Raw genomic sequence first — 20524 nt, 5'->3', positions numbered from 1 at the left:
GTAAATCTTGCCTAATATACAGGTTCTTCTAAGCTCAGCCAGTTATTCAATTGTTTTTGATAGTTATATTTTTTCCAAAAAACAGAAAAATCTGTCTTGGGTTAGGAATCCACCAATATTGATAATTTTGTAAAGTCTATATTAAGAAAATTGTGCATTGCACATGAAACTGCTCTGTTTTCAGTGAAACCTCTGGGTAGCCTCTGTACATCAGATCAAAACATTTTCAGTAATAGATAAAAATTTGGAAATACAAAGTGAAATATGATCTAAAGATTAGCACACTCACTAGCTGGGGCCAGGATAAGTAGGTACGCATTGACTGATTAGGCCTTATGATTAAGAGGGAAGGCCAGGGAATTCCCTGGCTGTCTAGCGGTTAGGACTCCACCCTTTCCCTGGGTTTGATCCCTGGTTGGGGAACTAAGATCCCAAAAGCCACACAGTGCGGGCCGAAATAAATAAAATAACAATAGTAAGGGAAGTTCATTCACGTGACTAGGGTGTAGGTGAATCAGACTGGTGGAGCAAGGAATGTACAAAGAGCAAGAGAACAGCTATCGTCGGTGGCTTGGTCATCAGTTTTTGTCACTGAATTGGGCACAATCACTGACTATGCAGTCAGAAGAGCTTTTCTAGGGAGACGAGAAGCAGTACTCTTCCCTCTTGCCGAGCAGGCCTGTCCAAAATCTCCTCTCCATATTCCCAGTCAGCGTTCTGTCTGACTTTTTTCTGGTCCCTGAACAAAGCCCATAAAATCACTTTAGCTCTTCAGGCTGCATGCATATAGGATAATGTTTAGTTTTTGTTCCTGTTACCAGTGGGTTTAAACGTGGGATGGTTTAAAGGATTCTGAGATAATGTCCAAACACTTCATTGATAAGTAGCATTAAGGACTCTTAAATGCTCTTAACACTCCCCGCCCGCATGGGTCCCCCGCCCCATTAATAAGGCTGGAGCCCCTGCCCAGCCCTAGAGGTCATTTCCCAGTGCTCCTCCGGGTGCTTCTTGGCTTTTTCCCAGGTGCTTCCCGGTGTGGGGCTTCCTTCCTTGAGACTTTTGCACTACATTACCCAGAAGAATGTGTGCTAAGGGGCAGCGACTTTCATCCAATGAAAATCGAGCAAGGGGGCACTTCCAGGAGGGCGAACCTCCTGGAGAGGGACTTCCGGCTTCTTCGTGGCTGCCATTTTAATTACGGTGGAGTCTCTGTAGATGGTCAGGGGCTTCTGTGTGCGGTGTTGGGAGCGAGGTGACAGGCTAAGAGGCGCAAGAGGAGGCTCTGTGCGCACTGAACCGCGGCGGTTTTGAGGGTCGGGGACAGACCCGTGCGGTGTCCGTGCGGAGTGGGACCGGGTCGGTCAACTGTCGCTACTCCTTTCCGTCCAGAAGTTCCGATGGCGGCGCCTGCGCTGAGGGACCCGGCTCAGGTAAACGCTGCGTGTTCCGGGTTCTCCCCGGCCTGTTTCCCCACCCAGATACGAACGGCCCGCGTGAGAGGCGGCTGTTCACATCGCTTTATCCCAGGCGCCGGGTCTAGGACCGGGAGGCCTCCAGGGGTCTTTTCCCTTTTTCTGTCTGCGTGAGACTTGGAGATGCAAATGAAGCAGGAACATTCCGGGAACCTGGAGTCCATCTTGTTTCTTCAAGGGAGAAAGTTTGAGGCCAGGCTGCATCTGGAGTGGTAGATGAGAGGTTGTACCTTTCTTCTCCGAGAGGAAAGCCCTCCGAGAAGGGCTCCGAGAGCCCTCGGAGCGGTGGAGAGTTTTGAGCACAGGAAGGACACCATCTGAATTAGGCCTTTAAAAATACTCCAGAGCCTGTTCAGTGGAAGCACAGACTGTAGGGGGTGATGAGATCATTGAGGCACAGGGAAGTTGTGACTTTTCCAAGGTCACAGCTGGTAAGAGGCACCGGGGCCCGAGGCACGGAGGAGAGGTTTGCCAGTCAGCCCGAGGTTTGCTGGCTCTGGTACCCGACAGAGGTCCAGTTCTGAGGACAGAGATGCCCTTGGGGAAAAGAGAAAGGCAGAGCCTAGCTCAGAGCATAGGTGTGGGTGTGAGGGCCTTACCCAGCATGCAGACAAGTGCATGAGCCTCTGGAACACCGCCATGGTCTCTTTCCTCCATAGTTTGCCTTTTCTTACATGTTCCCAGGCTGCAGAAGCACTTGGAGCAAGTGGAGGTTGTCCCAGTCCCTCGCTTGTTCTCACCCCCCACGCACACATTCTCTGTATTGGAGGTGTATTGGGGCTCTTCACCTGCCATTCTCCCAGCTCTTTGGTTTGGGGACCCTGGAGAACCCCGTGCTCAGGTTCCTGAGTGCAGGCCGGGTCCTATGGAGGGGGTTCCCATTTCCCAACACCAGTGGAAGGAGGCGTGGAAGGTTACTCATGAATCCAATACCAGTATGTGGAAGTGCTGTGCGGTGAGGTGAGCTGGGGTAGGTAAGTGCAGGTCTCCTTTTTTCTGGTGGGAATAAACAGGGAAGGGCAAGAGTTAGACCTGAAATGACTGCCTGTGTGTTCTGGAGGCAATGCGAGGTTCAGATCAGAGGAGGGAGGTTTTCTCCCCCAGGTCTCAAGTGGCTCCATCTCATTGGGCAGTAGGGGAAATGTGTGGGACGTTGGATTGTGGGTTTTCAGGAGTGAGACCGTTCATGGTTTTATTTGTCCCTGTTATACCAGGGCAGTGTGACCTTTGAGGATGTGGCCGTGTACTTCTCCCGGGAGGAGTGGCGTCTTCTCGATGAGGTTCAGATACACCTGTACCTTGATGTCATGCTGGAGAACTTTGCCCTTGTCTGCATGCTGGGTAAGGCCCTCACACCCACCCCTATCCTCTGAGCTAGGCTCTGCCTTTCTTCTCTTCCCCAAGGGCAACTCTGTCCTTCTCATCTGGAACATGGGCACTGCTTTCTTCTTCAATTGCTTGGTTATGTGCTGTGGTTACTATGGCTAGGCAGGGTGTATCCCTATTCCTTAGTGCCGGGACACCTGTAGCTCCAGAGTTTGGCAGGTGAGGATTGGGGTTCAGTCGTCTTGCACTCAGTCTGATAGATCCCTCCTTGCTCGCCCTCTTTGCCCAGGAGATTGTCAAGATCCATGGCACCCAAGTTTTGCTCCATTCCTGTTCATGACATTTTTTTGTGCCTGACTTCGCAACAGACTGTTGTCACTGACACGGTCGTTACTAAAACAGACCATGAGTTGTTTCTGTAAGACCTTTTCCCAAGGTTCCAATTTCTGTTTATCAACACTGGCATCTGTTAAGCATTCCGGTCAGCAATGAATGAAATTCCTGTTGCTCCACACCCTTACCGGCATTTGGTGTTGTGAATGTTTGGATTTTGGCCCTTCTTACAGGTATGTAATAGTGTGTACTTTTCAGTTTAATTTGCATTTCCTCGCATCTTTGTATATGCTAAATTGTCATCTGTATATCTTTTTTTTTTTGGCTACGTTGGGTCTTGCTGCACGTGGGCTTTTTCTAGTTGCGGCAAACGGGGTCTACTCTTCATTGTGGTACGCGGGCTTCTCATTGCAGTGGCTTCTCGTTGCAGAGCATGGACTCTAGGCACGCGGGCTTCAGTAGTTGTGGCACGTGGGCTTCAGTAGTTGTGGCTTGCAGGCTCTAGAGTGCAGGCTCAGTCATTGTGGCACACAGGCTTATTTGCTCCGTGGCATGTGGGATTTTCACGGACTAGGGCTCGAACCTGTGTCCCTGCATTGGCAGGCAGATTCTTAACCACTGTGCCACCAGGGAAGTCCTGTATATCTTCTTTTAATGAGGTGTTTGTTAAGGTGTTTTTTTTGTTTTGTTTTGTTTTGTTTGTTTTTTTGCGTTACGCGGGCCTCTCTCTGTTGTGGCCTCTCCCGTTGCGGAGCACAGGCTCCGGACACGCAGGCTCAGCAGCCATGGCTCACGGGTCCAGCCGCTTCGCGGCATGTGGGATCTTCCCAGATCAGGGCACGAACCCATGTCCCCTGCATCGGCAGGCGGACTCTCTACCACTGTGCCACGAGGGAAGCCCTGTTAAGGTGTTTTGCTCATTTGGCATTTGGGTTTTTGTTTTCTTACTAAGTTTTAAGAGTTTTTTGTATTTAGCATTTAGGTCTGTGATCCATTTTGAGTTAATTTTTTGTGAAGGTTTGTGTCTAGAATTCATTTCTTGGCATGTGATGTTCGGTTGTTCCAGTACTATTTATTCAAAAGACTTAACTTTTCTCCATTGGATTGTGCTTGCTCATCTGTCAAAGGTCAGTTGAGTGTATTTCTATGGGTCTATTTCTGGGTTTTCAGTACTGTTCATTGAACAGTTTCTCTGTCTTTTCAACAATATCACACTGGCTTGATTACTTTGGATACTAAGTCTTAAAGTTGAGTAGTGTCAGTCTGCCAGCTTTGTTCTTCTTAAGTTTTGTGTTGGCTATTCTGGGACTTTTGCCTTTTTGTATAAATTTTAGGATCAGACTATTTATGTCCACAAAATAACTTGCTGGTATTTTGATTTGGGTTGCATTGAATCTATAGATGAAGTTGGGAAGAACGGACATCTTGACGATACTGGATTTTCCTGTTTATGAACGTGAAATAGCTTTCCATTTATTTAGTTCTTTGATTTCTTTATTAGAGTGTTTGATTGTTTGTTTGTTTTTTGGCTGCACTGCGAGGCCTGAGGGATTTTAGTTCCCCTACTAGGGATCGAACTCGGGACCATGGAAGTGAAAGCATAGAGTCCTAACCATTGGACCGCCGTGGAATTCATGATTTCTCTATCTAAGTTTTATAGTTTCTCTCATGTATATCTTGTACCTGTTTTGGTAGATCTGTAACTCAATAACTCAATATTTCTTTCTCTTGCTCTCTTTTTTTTTTTTTTGAGCGGGTGCTAATTTACATGGTATTGTGTTTTGAATTTCAAATTTACTTGTTCATTGATGGTGTATAGGATGTAACTGACTTTTGTATATTAAGCTTATGTCCTGAAAGCTTGCTATAATTGCTTCTTAGTTCCAGGAATGTTTTTTTCCTCTATTTTTTGGGTGTTTTACATAGCTGGTCATGTCATATGAGAATGAAGACAGTTTTATTCCTTCCTTCCTGATCAGTATGCCATTTATATAACCTCATCTCATTGCCTTTGTTTTGACTTCCACTATAAAGTTGAAAGGGAGTTGTAAAAGCAAATATCCTTGCCTTGATCTTAGTGGGAGAGTTCTAGTTTTTCTCTAGTAAGTATGATAGTAGCTATAGGGTTTTATTTAGTATATCAAGTTGAAGGTTTTTTTTCAATTTTTAGGTTATATCATATGGAGATATTTTTTTTTCTTTTTTTGCGGTTCGCGGGCCTCTCACTGCTGTGGCCTCTCCCGTTGTGGAGCACAGGCTCCGGATGCGCAGGCTCAGCGGCCATGGCTCACGGGCCCAGCCGCTCTGCGGCATGTGGGATCCTCCCGGACCGGGGCATGAACCCGCGTCCCCCGCATCGGCAGGCGGACTCTCAACCACTGTGCCACCAGGGAAGCCCCATATGGAGATTTTTAACATGAGTGGCTGTTCGATTTTGTCAGATCCTTTTACTGCATCTATTGAGGAGATCATGAGTTGGTTTTTAACCTGTTGATGACATGAATTATATTAATTGATTTTTTAATGTTAAGTCAGCATCGTATAACGTGGATCATTTTCAGTTGGTCATGGTGTATAATTCTTCCTTCCTCCCTCCCTCCCTCCCTCCCTCCCTCCCTCCTTTCCTGCATTGGATCTTCGTTGCTGCGCACAGGCTTTCTCTAGTTGCGGCGAGCGCAGAGCTACCCTTCGTTGTGGCGTGCGGGCTTCTTATTGCAATGGCTTCTCTTATTGTGGAGCACGGGCTCTAGGCACGTGGGCTCAGTAGTTGTGGCTTTCAGGCTCAGTCATTGTGGCTCACGGGCTTAGTTGCTCTGCGGCATGTGGGATGTTCCCAGACCAGGGCTTGAACCCGTGTCCCCTGCATTGGCAGGCAGATTCTTTTTTTTTTTTTTTAAACATTCAGCTTATTTATTTATTTAGATGTTGGGGGTAGGAGTTTATTAATTAATTAATTAATTTTTGCTGTGTTGGGTCTTCGTTTCTGTGCGAGGGCTTTCTCTAGTTGTGGCAAGCGGGGGCCACTCTTCATCGCGGTGTGTGGGCCTCTCACTATCGCGGTTTCTCTTGTTGCGGAGCACAGGCTCCAGACGCGCAGGCTCAGTAGTTGTGGCTCACGGTCCTAGTTGCTCCGCGGCATGTGGGATCCTCCCAGACCAGGGCTCGATCCCGTGTTCCCTGCATTAGCAGGCAGATTCTCAACCACTGCGCCACCAGGGAAGTCCCCATCTGCATGTTTTGACAAGTGCTGTGTTTGTTTCTTTCAAAATACTTAAAAATTTATCTTAATATTTCTTCTTTGACCCATGTTTTATTTGGAAGTGTATTGTTTAATTTATCAGTGTTGTGCAATTTTACAGCTATCCTTTTGTTACTGGTTGCCGGTGTAATTCCACTTTGTTCTGAGAACTGACCTTGTATGTTTTCTATTCTTTTATATTTGTTAAGGTGTGTTTTCTGGCCCAAGATGTAGTCCATCTTGTGAATGTTCTATGTCAGTTTGAGAAGAATATTCTGCTGTTTTTGAATGGAGTAGCCTAGTAATCTGTAGGTGACTGTTACATCCAGTTGACTGAGGATGGTCATCCTCAGTTTACCAGCATCCTTATGGATTTTTTCTTTTCCGGATCTGTTCATTTCTTTTTTTTTTTTTTTTTTTTCCCGTACGCGGGCCTCTCACTGTTGTGGCCTCTCCCGTTGCGGAGCACAGGCTCCGGATGCGCAGGCTCAGCGGCCATGGCTCACGGGCCCAGCCGCTCCGCGGCATATGGGATCCTCCCAGACCGGGGCACGAACCCGTATCCCCTGCATCGGCAGGCGGACTCTCAACCACTGCGCCACCAGGGAGGCCCTGTTCATTTCTTATAGAGGTGTGTGGAATGAAGTCTCCAAGTGTTATAGCAGATTCATCTATTTTTTACTTGTAGGTCTGTTTTGCCTCATATTTTGACATTGTGTTGTTAGACGCAGACATGTTAAGGATTGTTGTGTGTTCTGGAGTATTGACCCCTTTACCATTGTGTCATTCTCATTATCCCTGATTATTTTGCTTATGTGAAATCTGCTGTGATATCAGTATAGTTACTACCACTTTTCTTTTTTTTCTTTTGATTTTGTGTTGACCTCTTTTTCTGTATTGACATACTTTTAATTTATATGCATCTTTTTTTTTTTTTTTTTTTTTTTTTGCGGTATGTGGGCCTCTGACTGCCATGGCCTCTCCTGCTGCGGAGCACAGGCTCCGGATGTGCAGGCTCAGCGGTCACGGCCCACGGGCCCAGCCGCTCCGCGGCATGTGGGATCCTCCCGGACCTGGGCATGAACCCGCGTCCCCTGCATCTGCAGGCAGACTCTCAACAACTGCGCCACCAGGGAAGCCCTTTAAGCATCTTTTTAAAATTTTTTTAAATGTTTTGTTGTGCTGGGTCTTAGTCGAGGCTTGCGGGCTCCTTAGTGGTGGCTCACTTGCTCCTTTAGTTGTGGCACATATGCTCCTTAGTTGTGGCACGTGTACTCCTTAATTGTGGCTGGTGGGGTCCTTAGTTGTGGACGATGGACTCCTTAGTTGCAGCTCGCAGGCTCCTTAGTTGTGGTGTGTGAACTCTTAGTTGCAGCATACATGTAGGATCTAGTTCCCAGACCAGGGATCAAACCCGTGTTCCCTGCATTAGAAGGTGGATTCTTTTTTTTTTTTTTTTTTGCAGTACGCGGGCCTCTCACTGTTGTGGCCTCTCCAGTTGCGGAGCACAGGCTCCAGACGCGCAGGATCAGCAGCCATGGCTCACGGGCCCAGCCGCTCTGCGGCATGTGGGATCTTCCCAGACCGGGGCACGGACCCGCGTCCCCTGCATCGGCAGGTGGACTCTCAACCACTGCACCACCAGGGAAGTCCAGAAAGTGGATTCTTAACCACTGCACCACCAGGGAGCTTCCTCTGTGTGCATCTTTGTATTTAAAGTGGGTTTCTCAGAGGCAACATATAATTCAGTCTTGTTTTTTGATCCACTCTGATAATCTCTCTTTTAACTGGTGCATTAAGACTATCGATATTTAATATATTGATACAGTTGGATAGACGTCTAACATATTTGTTACCATTTTCTTTCCATTGCCCTTGCTCTTTGTTCCTCGTTTAGTCTTCCACCTTCTTTGTGTGGTTTTAATGAAGCATTTTGAATGACCCTTTTTCTCTCCTTTGTTAGCGTATGATCTATACTTGTTCCTTTTCATTTTTTATGTAGTCACGATAGAGTTTCCAGTATGTATTTACAACTAATTCAAGCCCATGTTCAAATGACACTATGTGGTTTCGTGGGTAGTTTAAAAAGCTCATAATTTTAAAAAATCCTCATTTTCCATATTTTCCATTGTATTATTGTTGTCTTTTGTTTTAATTTTAAATAAACATACATATATGGCTATGTTTAAAAATACGTGATGGAGTACACTGTTGCTATTGTTGTTTTGTACAAACTGTTAGATCTAAATAGACAGTTTTCAGAAGAAGATGTAAATGGTGACCTTCTACATGAAAAGGTGCTCAGTATCACTAATGGTTGGGGAAATGCAAATTAATACCACAATGAGATACCACCTCACACCTGTTATAATGTCTGTTATGAAAAAGACAATAAATAAGTATAGGAGAAGATGTGAAGCAAAGGGACCCCGTGTGCACTGTTGGTGGGAATGTACATTATTTCTACCACATGGAAAAGAGTAGAGAATCCTTACAGAATTAAGAAAGGAACTACCATATGGTCCAGCAGTTCCATCTCTGTTTATTTATCTAGGGGAGTGAAATCATCATCTCAAAAAGATATGTGTACTCCATGTTTATTGCTGCATTATTTACAATATCCAAGACATGGAAACAACCTAAGTGTCTGTTGATGGATGAGTGGATAACAAACACGTCTTATATATGGAATACTATTCAGTTTTATTCAACCATTAAAAAAAGAAGGAAGTTTTGCATTTACAGCAACATGATTGGATTTTACGGGCATTATGCTAAATGAAATAAGTCAGAGAGAGAAATCCTGTTGTCCCTATGTTTCCACAGAGGATTGGTGCCAGGATCCCCTGTATATACTGAAATCTGGGGATGTTTAAGTCCCATAGCTCTGTGATTCTGAAGTTTCCCATTGTTTTAAAAATATTAATTAACTAATTATTTATATTTATTTTGACTGTGTTGGGTCTTCGCTGCTGCACGCGGGCTTTCTCTAGTTGCAACGAGCAGGAGCTACTCTTCGTTGTGGTGCGCAGGTTTCTCATTGCAGTGGCTTCTCTTGTTGCGGAGCACGGGCTGTAGGCGCGCGGGCTTCAGTAGTTGTGGCATGCAGGCTTCAGCATTTGTGGCTTGTGGGCTGTAGAGCGCTGGCTCAGTAGTTGTGGCACATGGGCTTAGTTGCTCCGTGGCATGTGGGATCTTCCCAGCCCAGGGCTCGAACCCATGTTCCCTGCATTGGCAGGTGGATTCTTAACCACTACACCACCAGGGAAGCCCAAGTTTCCCATTTTTGGATTCATCCAACTAAAAATCATGTAGTGCTGTGTATTTATTGGAAAATATCCCTGTGCAAATGGACCCAAGCAATTCTAACCCATGTTATTCAAGGTTTAACTGTACTACGTGATTATACTTACATGGGAAATCTTTGAAAAAACAGCAAAAACAACGCCACCAAACTCAGATGCAGACAACAGATGAGTGGTTGCCAGAACGCAGGAAGGTGGGTAGATGACATGGGTGAAGGGTTTCAGAAGTTACAGACTTCTAGTTATGATTAAGTCCTGGGGATGTAATTCTCAGCATAGTGACTTTAGTTAACAAAACTGCATTGTATATTTAGAAGTTTTTAAGAAAGTAAATCTTAGAAGTTCTCGTCAGAAGAAAGAAAATTGTAAGACATAATTCATCTGAACTTATGTGGTAGTCATTTCAGTGTGTACATATATGGAATCATGTTTTACAGCTTAAGGATATATGATGTTCCCTAACAATTATGTGTCAGTAAAATATTTTTCATTCTGATGCTCTTCCTTGCTCTATGAAACCCAAATTTCTGATCTATATCATTTACCATCTCTCTTTTTTTTTTTTTTTGGCCATGCTGTGCCACATGTGGTGTCTTAGTTCCTCCACCAGGGATCAGACGCACGCCCCCTGCAGTGGAAGCATGCATGGTAACGACTGGACTGCCAGGGAAGTCCCTTCATCTCTCTGAAAAACTTCTTTTAATATATCCCCACAGTTTTTCTGTACGTAAGAAAGTGTTTATTTCACCATCACTGTTGAAGGGTAATTTTTGCTGGATACCAAATTCTGGGGTGCTGAAGGTCACTTGCCACACCCACCCCAAGTGCTTTAAATGTTTCACTTCATTCTCTTCTTGTCTGCATGAGTTCTGAGGAGAATTCAACTGTAATTGTTTTCGTTGCTTCTCTGTGGGTCAGGTGTTTATTGCTATGGCTTCTTTCAGGGCTTTTTTGGTGCATTTGAATGTGATATTCCTAGGTGTAGTGTTTTCGCATTAAACCTACTTGATGTTCTCTGAGCTTCCTGGATCTGTGCTTTGGTGTCTCATAGTAATTTGGTGGAAATTCTCCATCATTATTGCCTCAAATACTTTTTCTGTTGCTTTGTCTCTTTCTGCTTTTGATGTTTCCATGTGTGTATGTTAAACCTTTTGTAGTTGTCCCACCAATATTGGATTTTTTTTTTTTTTTGTCTTGTCCCTTTTTCTTTTCAGTTTTGGAAGTTTTTCCTAAGAGAACATCAAGCTCAGATTCTTTCCTCACCTATCTCCAGCTTATAAATAAGCCTATCACAGTCATTTTTCATTTCTGTTATGGTGTTCTCGATCTCTAGCATTTCTTGATTCTTTGTTAGATTTCCCAGCTCTTTGCTTACATTGCCTTTCTGCTCTTGTATGCTGTCTGCTTTATCCATTTGCAGACATTAATTAGCATACTAATCATAATTGTTTTATATTCCCAGCATAATCATCCCAACGTGCCTGTGATATCTGATTCTGGTTTTGAAGTTCCGTCTGTTCAAACTTCCTTTTGTGGGACACTGCAAATCTTCAGCAGACTCCATAGTTGCAAAAGAGTTACATCAGTTAGATTATTCCCGTTTAGGTGAGGAGATGGATTCTTAACAGTCTGTACTGTATCCACTGTGCATCCTTCCCCACTCTGGCTCCACTGGACGTTCTTTTTGTGGTATTTAAATATCGTTCCGGGCTTCCCTGGTGGCGCAGTGGTTGAGAGTCTGCCTGCCGATGCAGGGGACACGGGTTCGTGCCCTGGTCCGGGAAGATCCCACATGCCGCGGAGCGGCTGGGCCCGTGAGCCATTTCCGCTGAGCCTGCGTGTCCGGAGCCTGTGCTCCGCAACGGGAGAGGCCACAACGGTGAAAGGCCCATGTACCGCAAAAAAAAAAAAAAAAAAGTAGATATCGTTCCTTGGTCTATTGTGTACTGAGTTCTTCTGGGCTCATGTTGGCCACTTACCTGTCCTGACTCTGTTAGGGCTTGTATCATTTCTGTCCCATGTAATTTTTCAGCTGGGGATGGAGAGTCCTTGGTGGTTTCATGGGATGGATATGACTCTAGTTTCAGTATAAAGAGCTTACAAATAGCCTGGTAAGATGAATGGCCGCTGGGAGAGTGCTTGTTATAAGGCCTGTGTTGAGAAGTAATACCTGGAACGTACCTTATTTGACTAGTGTTTTAGGGCCATTGCCAGTGGCCCCCAATAACTTCTCTTGTCCTTTCTCCTTTTTTTTTTTTTTTGCTGTACGCGGGCCTCTCACTGTTGTGGCCTCTCCCGTTGCGGAGCACAGGCTCCGGACGCGTAGGCTCAGCGGCCATGGCTCACGGGCCCAGCCACTCCGCGGCATGTGGGATCTTCCCGGACCAGGGAATGAACCCATGTCCCCTGCATCGGCAGGCGGAGTCTCTACCACTGCGCCACCAGGGAAGCCCCCTTTCTCCATTCTTGACATTCTGCTAACTTGTGCTTTTCACTACTTGCCTTTTTTTTTTTTTTTTTTTTTTTTTTTGGACCATGCCCCACAGCCTGTGGGATCCTAGTTTCCCAACCAGGGGTTGAACCCACACTCCCTGCATTGGAAGCATTGAGTTAACCACTGGACCACCAGGGAATTCCCCACTTCCCATGTTTATTCTGACTCCAGCCTGGGATAATTTCCCTACCACCTCTCTAACCCATTTGTCTCGTGTGGTCTTCACATTGTTTGCCCCTTAGTACTTACTGGTATTGTTTATGTCCTCAACCATGTATATATCCTTTAATATTCCTTGAACACCAGCTACCAGTTGCAGTCAGATTTTCTGGGGCCTGGAAATACACTTCTGCATAGTATGATAGGTCACCAGTAGATGTGGTCCTAGTGAAAGCCATTGACAGAGGAGTGAATTGTCGAACTTGCCTTTTGCCTTGGGCCACATCCAGTCCCTGTGTCCTGTACTTGGTGAGAGCACCTTCTTTCCCAATTTGACCCCAACTCCATTTCCTGAACACAATCCTGTGGACTGCTTCCTTCATGTGTCAGATATACAGTTCTGATGGTGTCACTCACACCCGATAACGTGAACAAAAACTTCACCATCACTTCTTTGTTTTCAGGTTCTTGGCACCGGGTCGAGGATGAAGAGACACCTTCTGAACAGAACGGATCTGCAGAAGGAGTGTCACAGATCAGGACTCCCAGCGCAGGTTCATCTCCTGAGAAGGCCCAGCCTTGTAAGATGTGCGTCCCAGTCTTGAGAGACATTTTGCACTTGGCTGAAGAGCAAGGAACAAATAGGGGCCAGAAAGCATACACATGTGGGGCTTGTGGGAAACAGTTCTATTTCACTGCAGACCTTCAACAGCACCGGAAGCAGCGCATTAGGGAGAAACCCTTCAGCTGTGATACGGGGAGACCCGCATTTTTCAAAAGCCGCACAATCCATGCAACAGGGAATCTCTCTACCTACATGGAGATTGGGAACAACTACGTGGCCAAAACTGGACTTCAGAAACAGGTCACTAATACCAGGAAGAAACGGCACAACAGTAAGGAGTGTGAAGCTGTTTTTGACAGTGGAAAAGGTCATCACAGCTGGGGAGAAGGTGAGAAAGCCTCCAGCCACACAGAAATACTTGTTCAGTCTGAGAGAGTCCTCACTTGTGAAAGGTTTTCTGAATGCAGCAACTGTGGGAAAGCCTGCACCCAAAAAAGTAACCATAGTCAGCACCAGAAAGTTCACACTGGAGAAAGGCCTTATGAGTGCAGCCAATGTGGAAAATTTTTTACCCACAAATCTAGTTTCCTTACACATCAGAGAGTTCACAGTGGGGAAAGGCCTTATGAGTGCAGTGAATGTGGAAAATCTTTTAGTACTAGGTCTGGCCTCTATTATCATAGGAGAGTTCACACTGGAGAAAGGCCTTACGAGTGCAGTGAATGTGGGAAATCTTTTAGTAATAGGTCGATCCTTTGTAATCATCAGAGAGTTCACAGTGGAGAAAAGCCTTTTGAGTGCAGTGAATGTGGGAAATTCTTTAGCCGAAACGGACACCTCAGTGCCCATAAGAAAGTTCATACTGGAGAAAAGCCATACGAATGCAATAAATGTGGAAAATTTTTTACTGCTAAGACGAGCCTTCATTACCATCAGAGAGTTCACAGTGGAGAAAAGCCTTACGAGTGTAGTCAGTGTGGGAAGTCTTTTACTACTAGTTCTGGTTTCTGTTATCATCAGAGAGTTCACAGTGGAGAAAGGCCTTTTGAGTGCAGTGAATGTGGGAAATCTTTTACTACTAGTTCTGGTCTCTATTATCATCAGAGAGCTCACAGTGGAGAAAGGCCTTATGAGTGCAGTGACTGTGGGAAGTCTTTTACTACTAGTTCTGGTCTCTGTTATCATCAGAGAGTTCACAGTGGAGAAAGGCCTTATGAATGCAGCGAGTGTGGGAAGTCTTTTACTGGTAGCTCTAGCCTTCATCGTCACCAGAGAGTTCACAGTGGAGAAAAGCCTCATAAGTGCAGTGCATGTGGGAAATGTTTTAGTATTATATCTGATCTGTATGTTCATCAGAGAATTCACACAGGAGAAAGGCCTTATAAATGCAATGAATGTGGGAAATGTTTTACTGATAGGTCAAGCCTTTGTCGTCATCAGAGAGTTCACACTGGAGAAAGGCCTTTTGAGTGCACTGAATGTGGGAAATCCTTTAGCCGAAGACACCTCCTCCATATCCATAGGAAAATCCACACTGGAGAAAAGCCTTGTGAGTGCAAGGAACGCAATACTTATTGAAAGGTGCCACTTCATTAAACATCAGTTCACACTGGTTAAAGGGCCTCATGAATATAGCGAATATAGATGGGACTAATGTTCAAGGAGTTTGAGATTGTAACAGGGTGGGAAGAACCCCTGCAGTTACTGTGCAGCAAATGTACCCTTTCGTGGGACAAACTGCGGCACAGAGAGAATGTATCATCTGTTGTGAACAGCGATCTGGATTCAATGCCAGGTTGCCTGATTCAGGACATGGGGAGTCTGGTCACTTCAGTCCTTCCCCCCCATCCCCCCCCCCCGCTTCCCCTGTTGAGGACTCAAAGACACGTTGTCCATCCGGACACTTTTGCCCCCCCACCACAGGAGCCCTGCTGATAGCCATAGCCCCATGCTGATGAATTGGCTGTCTTTTCTCTGGGAAACAACATTGATGGCTTTCTTGGAAATGACTCCATTCATCTACCTAACCAGACCAGTGCTCATAGTGTTTTTATTCACATTTGTAAAGGAAGGCATGTGCAGCCCAGAGATGTTGAGGGAATTCCACAAGGCCTCACTACTGCCAGGCCTTTGATGAGAGTGCTTCCTCTACACTGCACCCTTCCAGTGGCCTCTCCTGCTTCGAGCAGGGACTCCCATTTGCTTTGTCCCGACGATGAACTACCAACACCTGATGTGTTCTTCTCCTCCTGGGCCTCCAGCTTCATTTTTCCCAGTGTACATCTCCCTCCTACAAACACCCTCCCTCTTGGGACATTCTTACTGTCCAAGCCAGGCACTGTGGAGAGGATCACTGGAGTCACCCCAGATGTGACACTGGCTCCACTGCCATATGCAGTGATTTTGTTTTCAACGTCCTTTCCTTCTTCATAAACCCACTTCAGGATGTCCTTGTTTCCCCATTATGCAGTTGACCCGCTCACTGTTCTGGGCAGTGTGAAGGACACTGAAGGACTAGGAATGTCCACTGTGGCCCTCACGTGGCCTGGTCCCCAAGGCTCTTCCTCCTGATCCCTTTTACCATCCCCTTACTGCTCCCCCCCCAAAATGTAAGTCACCAAATAATGATTTTTAATCAGCAAGAACTTTCCTGCCCCCCTTTTGTGACCTACATTTGACCTACCTAGCTTAAAAGCTAAGACTGAATGCAGGCTGACCCCTCCGATGAAGAGTGTAAAATCGCAGTATAAAATCAGTATGATTTTAATTGCTTTTTTCTCATGGTTCTTTTTTTTTTTTTTTTTTTTTTTTTTTGGTGCACTTTGTGGCATGTGGGATTTTAGTTCCCCAACCAGGGATTGAACCCTTGCCCCCTGCAGTGGAAGCGCAGAGCCATAACTAGTGGACTGCCAGGGGATTCCCTCAGGATTCTTGAGTTTGTTTGTTTTTTTTTTTTAATGTGTTTTTTACCTGCATGTCTTGTTTTGATAAATTTCTATTTCTGTCTTTTACCTGCTTTTATTTTGTGAGTTCTTGTCTATTTTCTATTTCCTTGACAAGTAGGAGATCAGGGAAACAACAAGGGTTTCTGTGAGATTTCACACATTTACCCAATGTGAGTGACTTCTGCATGGAACTGTAATTTGGCATAGTGAAAGAATATGATCTCAATTTTTTCTTAATTTTGCTCTTATGCATAATGTGATGGCCACATACATTATATATGTTAAAGACAAACCTGCACTATTAACATATGCTACCTCAGGTTTTTTTCCTTTTTTTATTCTCAGTCCCCCCCGCCTTTTTTTTCCCCACACCACACAGCTTGTGGGACCTCATTTCCCCGACCAGACATCAAACCCAGGCCCCAGCACTGAAAGCCCAGAATCCCAACCACTAGGCCACCAGGGAACTCCCATATCCTACCTCAGTCTTAAGTCCAGATATTCAGTAACACAGTGAATGAAATCCTAGTTTGTAGTCTTTGCCAATTTCCCTGGTGTAAATACTCCCAGCATAGCCAATGTCAAATTGCCAACATAATGTCACTGAATACGGAGCTGGGAAGCATTGCCAGGAGCCCACCATCGTATTTTTCTACCTTACAGGTACAGTAGCCACAAATAATTTTAAGAATGTCACTAATAAACCATAGTAGAATGATTATAAAGTGACAGTTTTTTCATATTTGTTTGAAAAATCGTTTAATGTATGTATAGTTGACTGAAAATAAATTACATGTATCTTAAATGTGTATTTTAACACTGTGATACTTGTGTAAAGCCCTGAAACCAGTTTCCTCCTGTCATTTTTAATTCATCCTCAAAATTAAAAATACTGATGCAAGAGCATATTCTACTTTTGAAATAACTTTTTTCAAATGTATATATAAATGGAATGACTGTAGGAACCTTCCTGTATCTTACATCATTTACTGTATTTTTGCAGATTTTTTGTGTTTGTGGTTTACTTAGTGGTTTTTACAATTTATAATCCCAGGTATGTCTTTGAATACATAAATTTCTTTTTTTTTAATTTATTTATTTTTGGCTGTGTTGGGTCTTCGTTGCTGCACACAGGCTTTCTCTAGTTGCAGCAAGCGGGGGCTACTTTTCTTTGCGGTGCACGGGCTTCTCTTGTTGTGGAGCATGGGCTCTAGGCGCATGGGCTTCAGTAGTTGCAGCACTTGGCATGTGGGATCTTCCCAGACCAGGGATCGAACCCATGTCCCCTGCATTGGCAGGCAGATTCTCGACCACTGCACCACCAGGGAAGCCCCTGAATACATAATTTCTTAAAATGTGTTTCTAAAATAAAAGAGCCCCTTCATAACTCCAGTAACTTTATTACACATGAAAGTACTCTAAATATCAGCACAACTGGGGACACTGTGTGACAGATTTTGATTGCTAACACACTTCGATGCATCCTGTACCTACAAACTCCTGTACCACAGCACAAAGGATGTATGACAGAAGTGAGAACCTGTTTGGGAAATAAAGTGGGAGGTGCTGACCCAGCACAGCAGGTGTGGCTACAAAACTCACAAATACTCCAGCGAAATTTTGGGGTAAGCATGTGATAGGAATGCCCAACATTCTGGTGTGTGGGCAGCACGTAATCTCCCAGTCCTCCTGGATAATGTGTGATGAGGTGAGTGCAGACTGGTCTGGAAAGAACAACCTCTCCCACATCACTGCAAGTATGATGATGCACTGATGGTGTTCAGACCAGGGGCTGGGTCACCACCTTGTTAAAACCTGGAAATTCACACCTGTGAGGAGCTTTGTCAAGCAAGCAGAAGGACTTGGGGCTTTACAGGCTTTATGGGAGGTGTCAGCCTGCATTCAGCACATAGCAGTTAGACTTAGGTTTGTCAAGCATGAGTCCCAAGGAGATGTGGGCACATTCTTGATGATTAGCGACCATTATTTGGTGACATTTTTCTGGTGGGTAGGAGGAGCAGTTAGGCAGTGGGTCCTAGAGTTAGGAGGAAGAGCCTTGGGGACTGGGAGAGGGCTACAGTGGACATTCCCAGTCCTTCAGTTTCCCTTACAGTGCTCAGAACAGTGACTGGGAAAATTTGGACACAGGTACATCATGAAGCAGGTTCGTGAAGATGGACATGACCTTGGAAACAAATCACTGCATGTGGTGGTGGAGGCCTGTGTCACATCTGAGGTGAAACCGAAGACCTGTGTGTGTTGCTGGGTGGTGCTGCTGTCCCTGTGAAGAACTTCCTAAGAGGGAGGCTGTTTGCAGAGAGGTGGTGTGCACGGGGGATAGTGGAGCTGGAGGCCCTGGTGGAAATGCAGACGTCAGGTGTGTGTACTTCATGATTGGGACACAGCAGATGGAGTGCCCGCTGGAAGGGCCCAAAGAGATGCCATTGGACAGGTGCAGCGTAGAGGAATCACTCTCATCAAAGGTCTGAGAGCTGTGTACCTTTGTGAAAGTCCCTCCACCTCTCTAAGTTGCAGACTCCTCCTTTCACAAACTGGAGTAATGATAATTACTAGGTATCACTAGGTAGATTGGGTAGGTAAATGGGGTCATTCACAGGAAAGACATCAATGTTGGTTCCCAGTAAAATATACTCTTGTCCCTCAACATGGGGTGTAGGGTATGAGCAGGGCTCTTGGGTGGAGGGTCACAGAGTATCAGGATGGTCAAGGTGTTCTTTAAAGGAGTCCCCAAAGACTGAAAGATTGAGTTCAACATTAAGTAAAGACAGCTGAGGATTTATAGCCAAGAAGTAGAGTGAAGGAGTCAGTGGATGGAAAATTACCAACAGAAAACAGGGTAACGGGTGTTCTTGCTAAACTGACTTAATCTTGCTATTCAGATCAGATATCAAGGGTAGGAAATGGGTGTTTGATCAGATATCAATGGGGGAGTTATTCTTACTAAACTGGCTTTTCAGGTTTCTTGATAAAACTGGGCTAAGCAGGCTTGTCCTCCAAACAATATAGATTCATTTTTCATTTGGTTGTTTTTGTTCATTATGGACCAGCTGAGAGGAAATCAAGGTGGCAGTGTAGGAGGGCATGGAGCTCACGTTCCCCCACGAACACATCAAAAATACACTTACTTTGGAACAATCCTCACTGAAAACTGGCAGAAGGACTCCTGTACAACCAAGGCTGTAAGAAACATACACATGTAACTGGGCAGGAAGGGAAGAAAAGCACTGGGGTCAGGAGATGTGGGACTCAGAGAGGAGGGGGGATCACTCGGGCAGTGAGCTCACTCCCTGGGGAGGGAGTGGCTTGAAGTACAGACTAGGTGTTCCAGTCCTCGTGTCTATGTTGTGGAGACAAGCCTCCCTGACGAGGTGGAGGACCACTGGGACAGATAGAAAGGCTGGAGGAGCCTGGATTTTGCTTGGGAGGAGCAAATGCCTGTCCCTGCGGCCAGGCAGAGAGAGGTCTGCATTAGCAGGTTTTTGCAGGTTTTTGGTGACCAGGATCTTAGCACACCCAAGTCACAGTGGAGCAAATGCTCTGGCCTCACTAACTCCATGCCAGAGCACGGGACTGCATGTGTGGCCGCCAAGACCTGGGAAAAGAGTCGACCTTTGGAAGCAGAGGTCCCAGTGCAGAGTCAGAGTGGGGCTTTGGTAGCCATTCTTGGCACTTACTCCCCAGGTATATCAGAAGCAGCCCAGTCTTCTGACGGCAGCTGGTTGGCCACAGCTCACCCACCCCACCGTCCATGCACAGAAACCACAGGGGCCTGCCTCCTCCCTCTGGAGTGGTGCCGCAACACGGAGTGAGGGAGAGTGGAGCTGCGGATCAGCTGTGAGAGAGCAAGAGGTCTTGTTTCCAATGCAGGGCAGAGAGAGGCCTCTAGCAGCTGTTGAGTTCACTATGATCACTTCACCATGGTCCCCAGTCCAGTGCACCCTGTCCAAGCCAAGACAATGCTCCAGCCCACTGCATGCCACAGTGCAGCACTGGATCTGGGGCAGCCACAACTGGGGAAAAAGACTCTAGGTTGCATCTGAGCATAGCCACAGAGGCCTACACAGGCAGCATACCAGACCCCTGTATGCACGAAAACCCCACTTGCTTCAGCACTCCCTTCCTGTGGCTAAAGTCCCAGTGTGGGGAGAGGGAAGGACACACACTTAATGGGAACAGAGCCAGCCCCAGCCCAGCCCTCATGGCTTCTGTTCCTGCAACTTGGGATCAGGTCTCACACCCGGTGCTGGCTGTAGTCCCTGAGTCTCCAGGCTCAGCCCTTACTGTGGTGATAGCTGCCATCACGCTCTGAGGAAAGACGTGACTTGCACCCACATCACATCCAGCCCTCCCACCAAAAGCATTGGGTATACCCACTCTGCATAGTCATAGTCCCTCAGAAGGACACCCCTTCAAGACCGCAAAGGGAAACTGTATCACTTAAGTTTATAGAGGTAGAGAAAGTTAAATAAAATGAAAATTGCCAATGAAATACTCTCAATTGAGAGAAAGAGAAAACCCCTGAAAGAATAAACAATGAAACAGAAATAACTGTTACAATGTAAATGATTCAAAACATTGGTAATCAAAATATTAACTGAACTAGGAAAAATAATTGACCTAAACACTGGACATTTTAACAGAGAACTAGAAAACAAAAGGAGACCCA

The 20524-nt window shown here is 45.6% G+C and overlaps 2 protein-coding genes across 2 annotated transcripts in view; both read left to right on the top strand.

The window, feature by feature from the left end:
• The window catches only part of LOC309794612 (uncharacterized protein), a 312987-nt gene that overhangs the window by 58644 nt on the left and 233819 nt on the right, over positions 1 to 20524 (top strand). The gene's annotated exons all lie outside the window — the stretch shown is intronic.
• LOC309795500 (zinc finger protein 211-like) lies at positions 1025 to 14546 on the top strand (the record flags this gene model as incomplete). The annotated part of the gene is made up of 4 exons (XM_082607862.1): positions 1025 to 1430; positions 2687 to 2813; positions 12792 to 13280; positions 14311 to 14546. Exons 1-4 carry the CDS (start codon positions 1398 to 1400, stop codon positions 14544 to 14546), a joined length of 885 nt encoding a protein of 294 aa, XP_082463988.1. The 5' UTR covers positions 1025 to 1397.

The sequence above is a fragment of the Mesoplodon mirus genome (assembly GCF_964341445.2).
Source record: "Mesoplodon mirus genome assembly, chromosome: 19".
In the NCBI taxonomy this organism is placed as follows: Eukaryota; Metazoa; Chordata; class Mammalia; order Artiodactyla; family Ziphiidae; genus Mesoplodon; species Mesoplodon mirus.
This window is presented reverse-complemented; position numbering and strand designations above follow the sequence as displayed.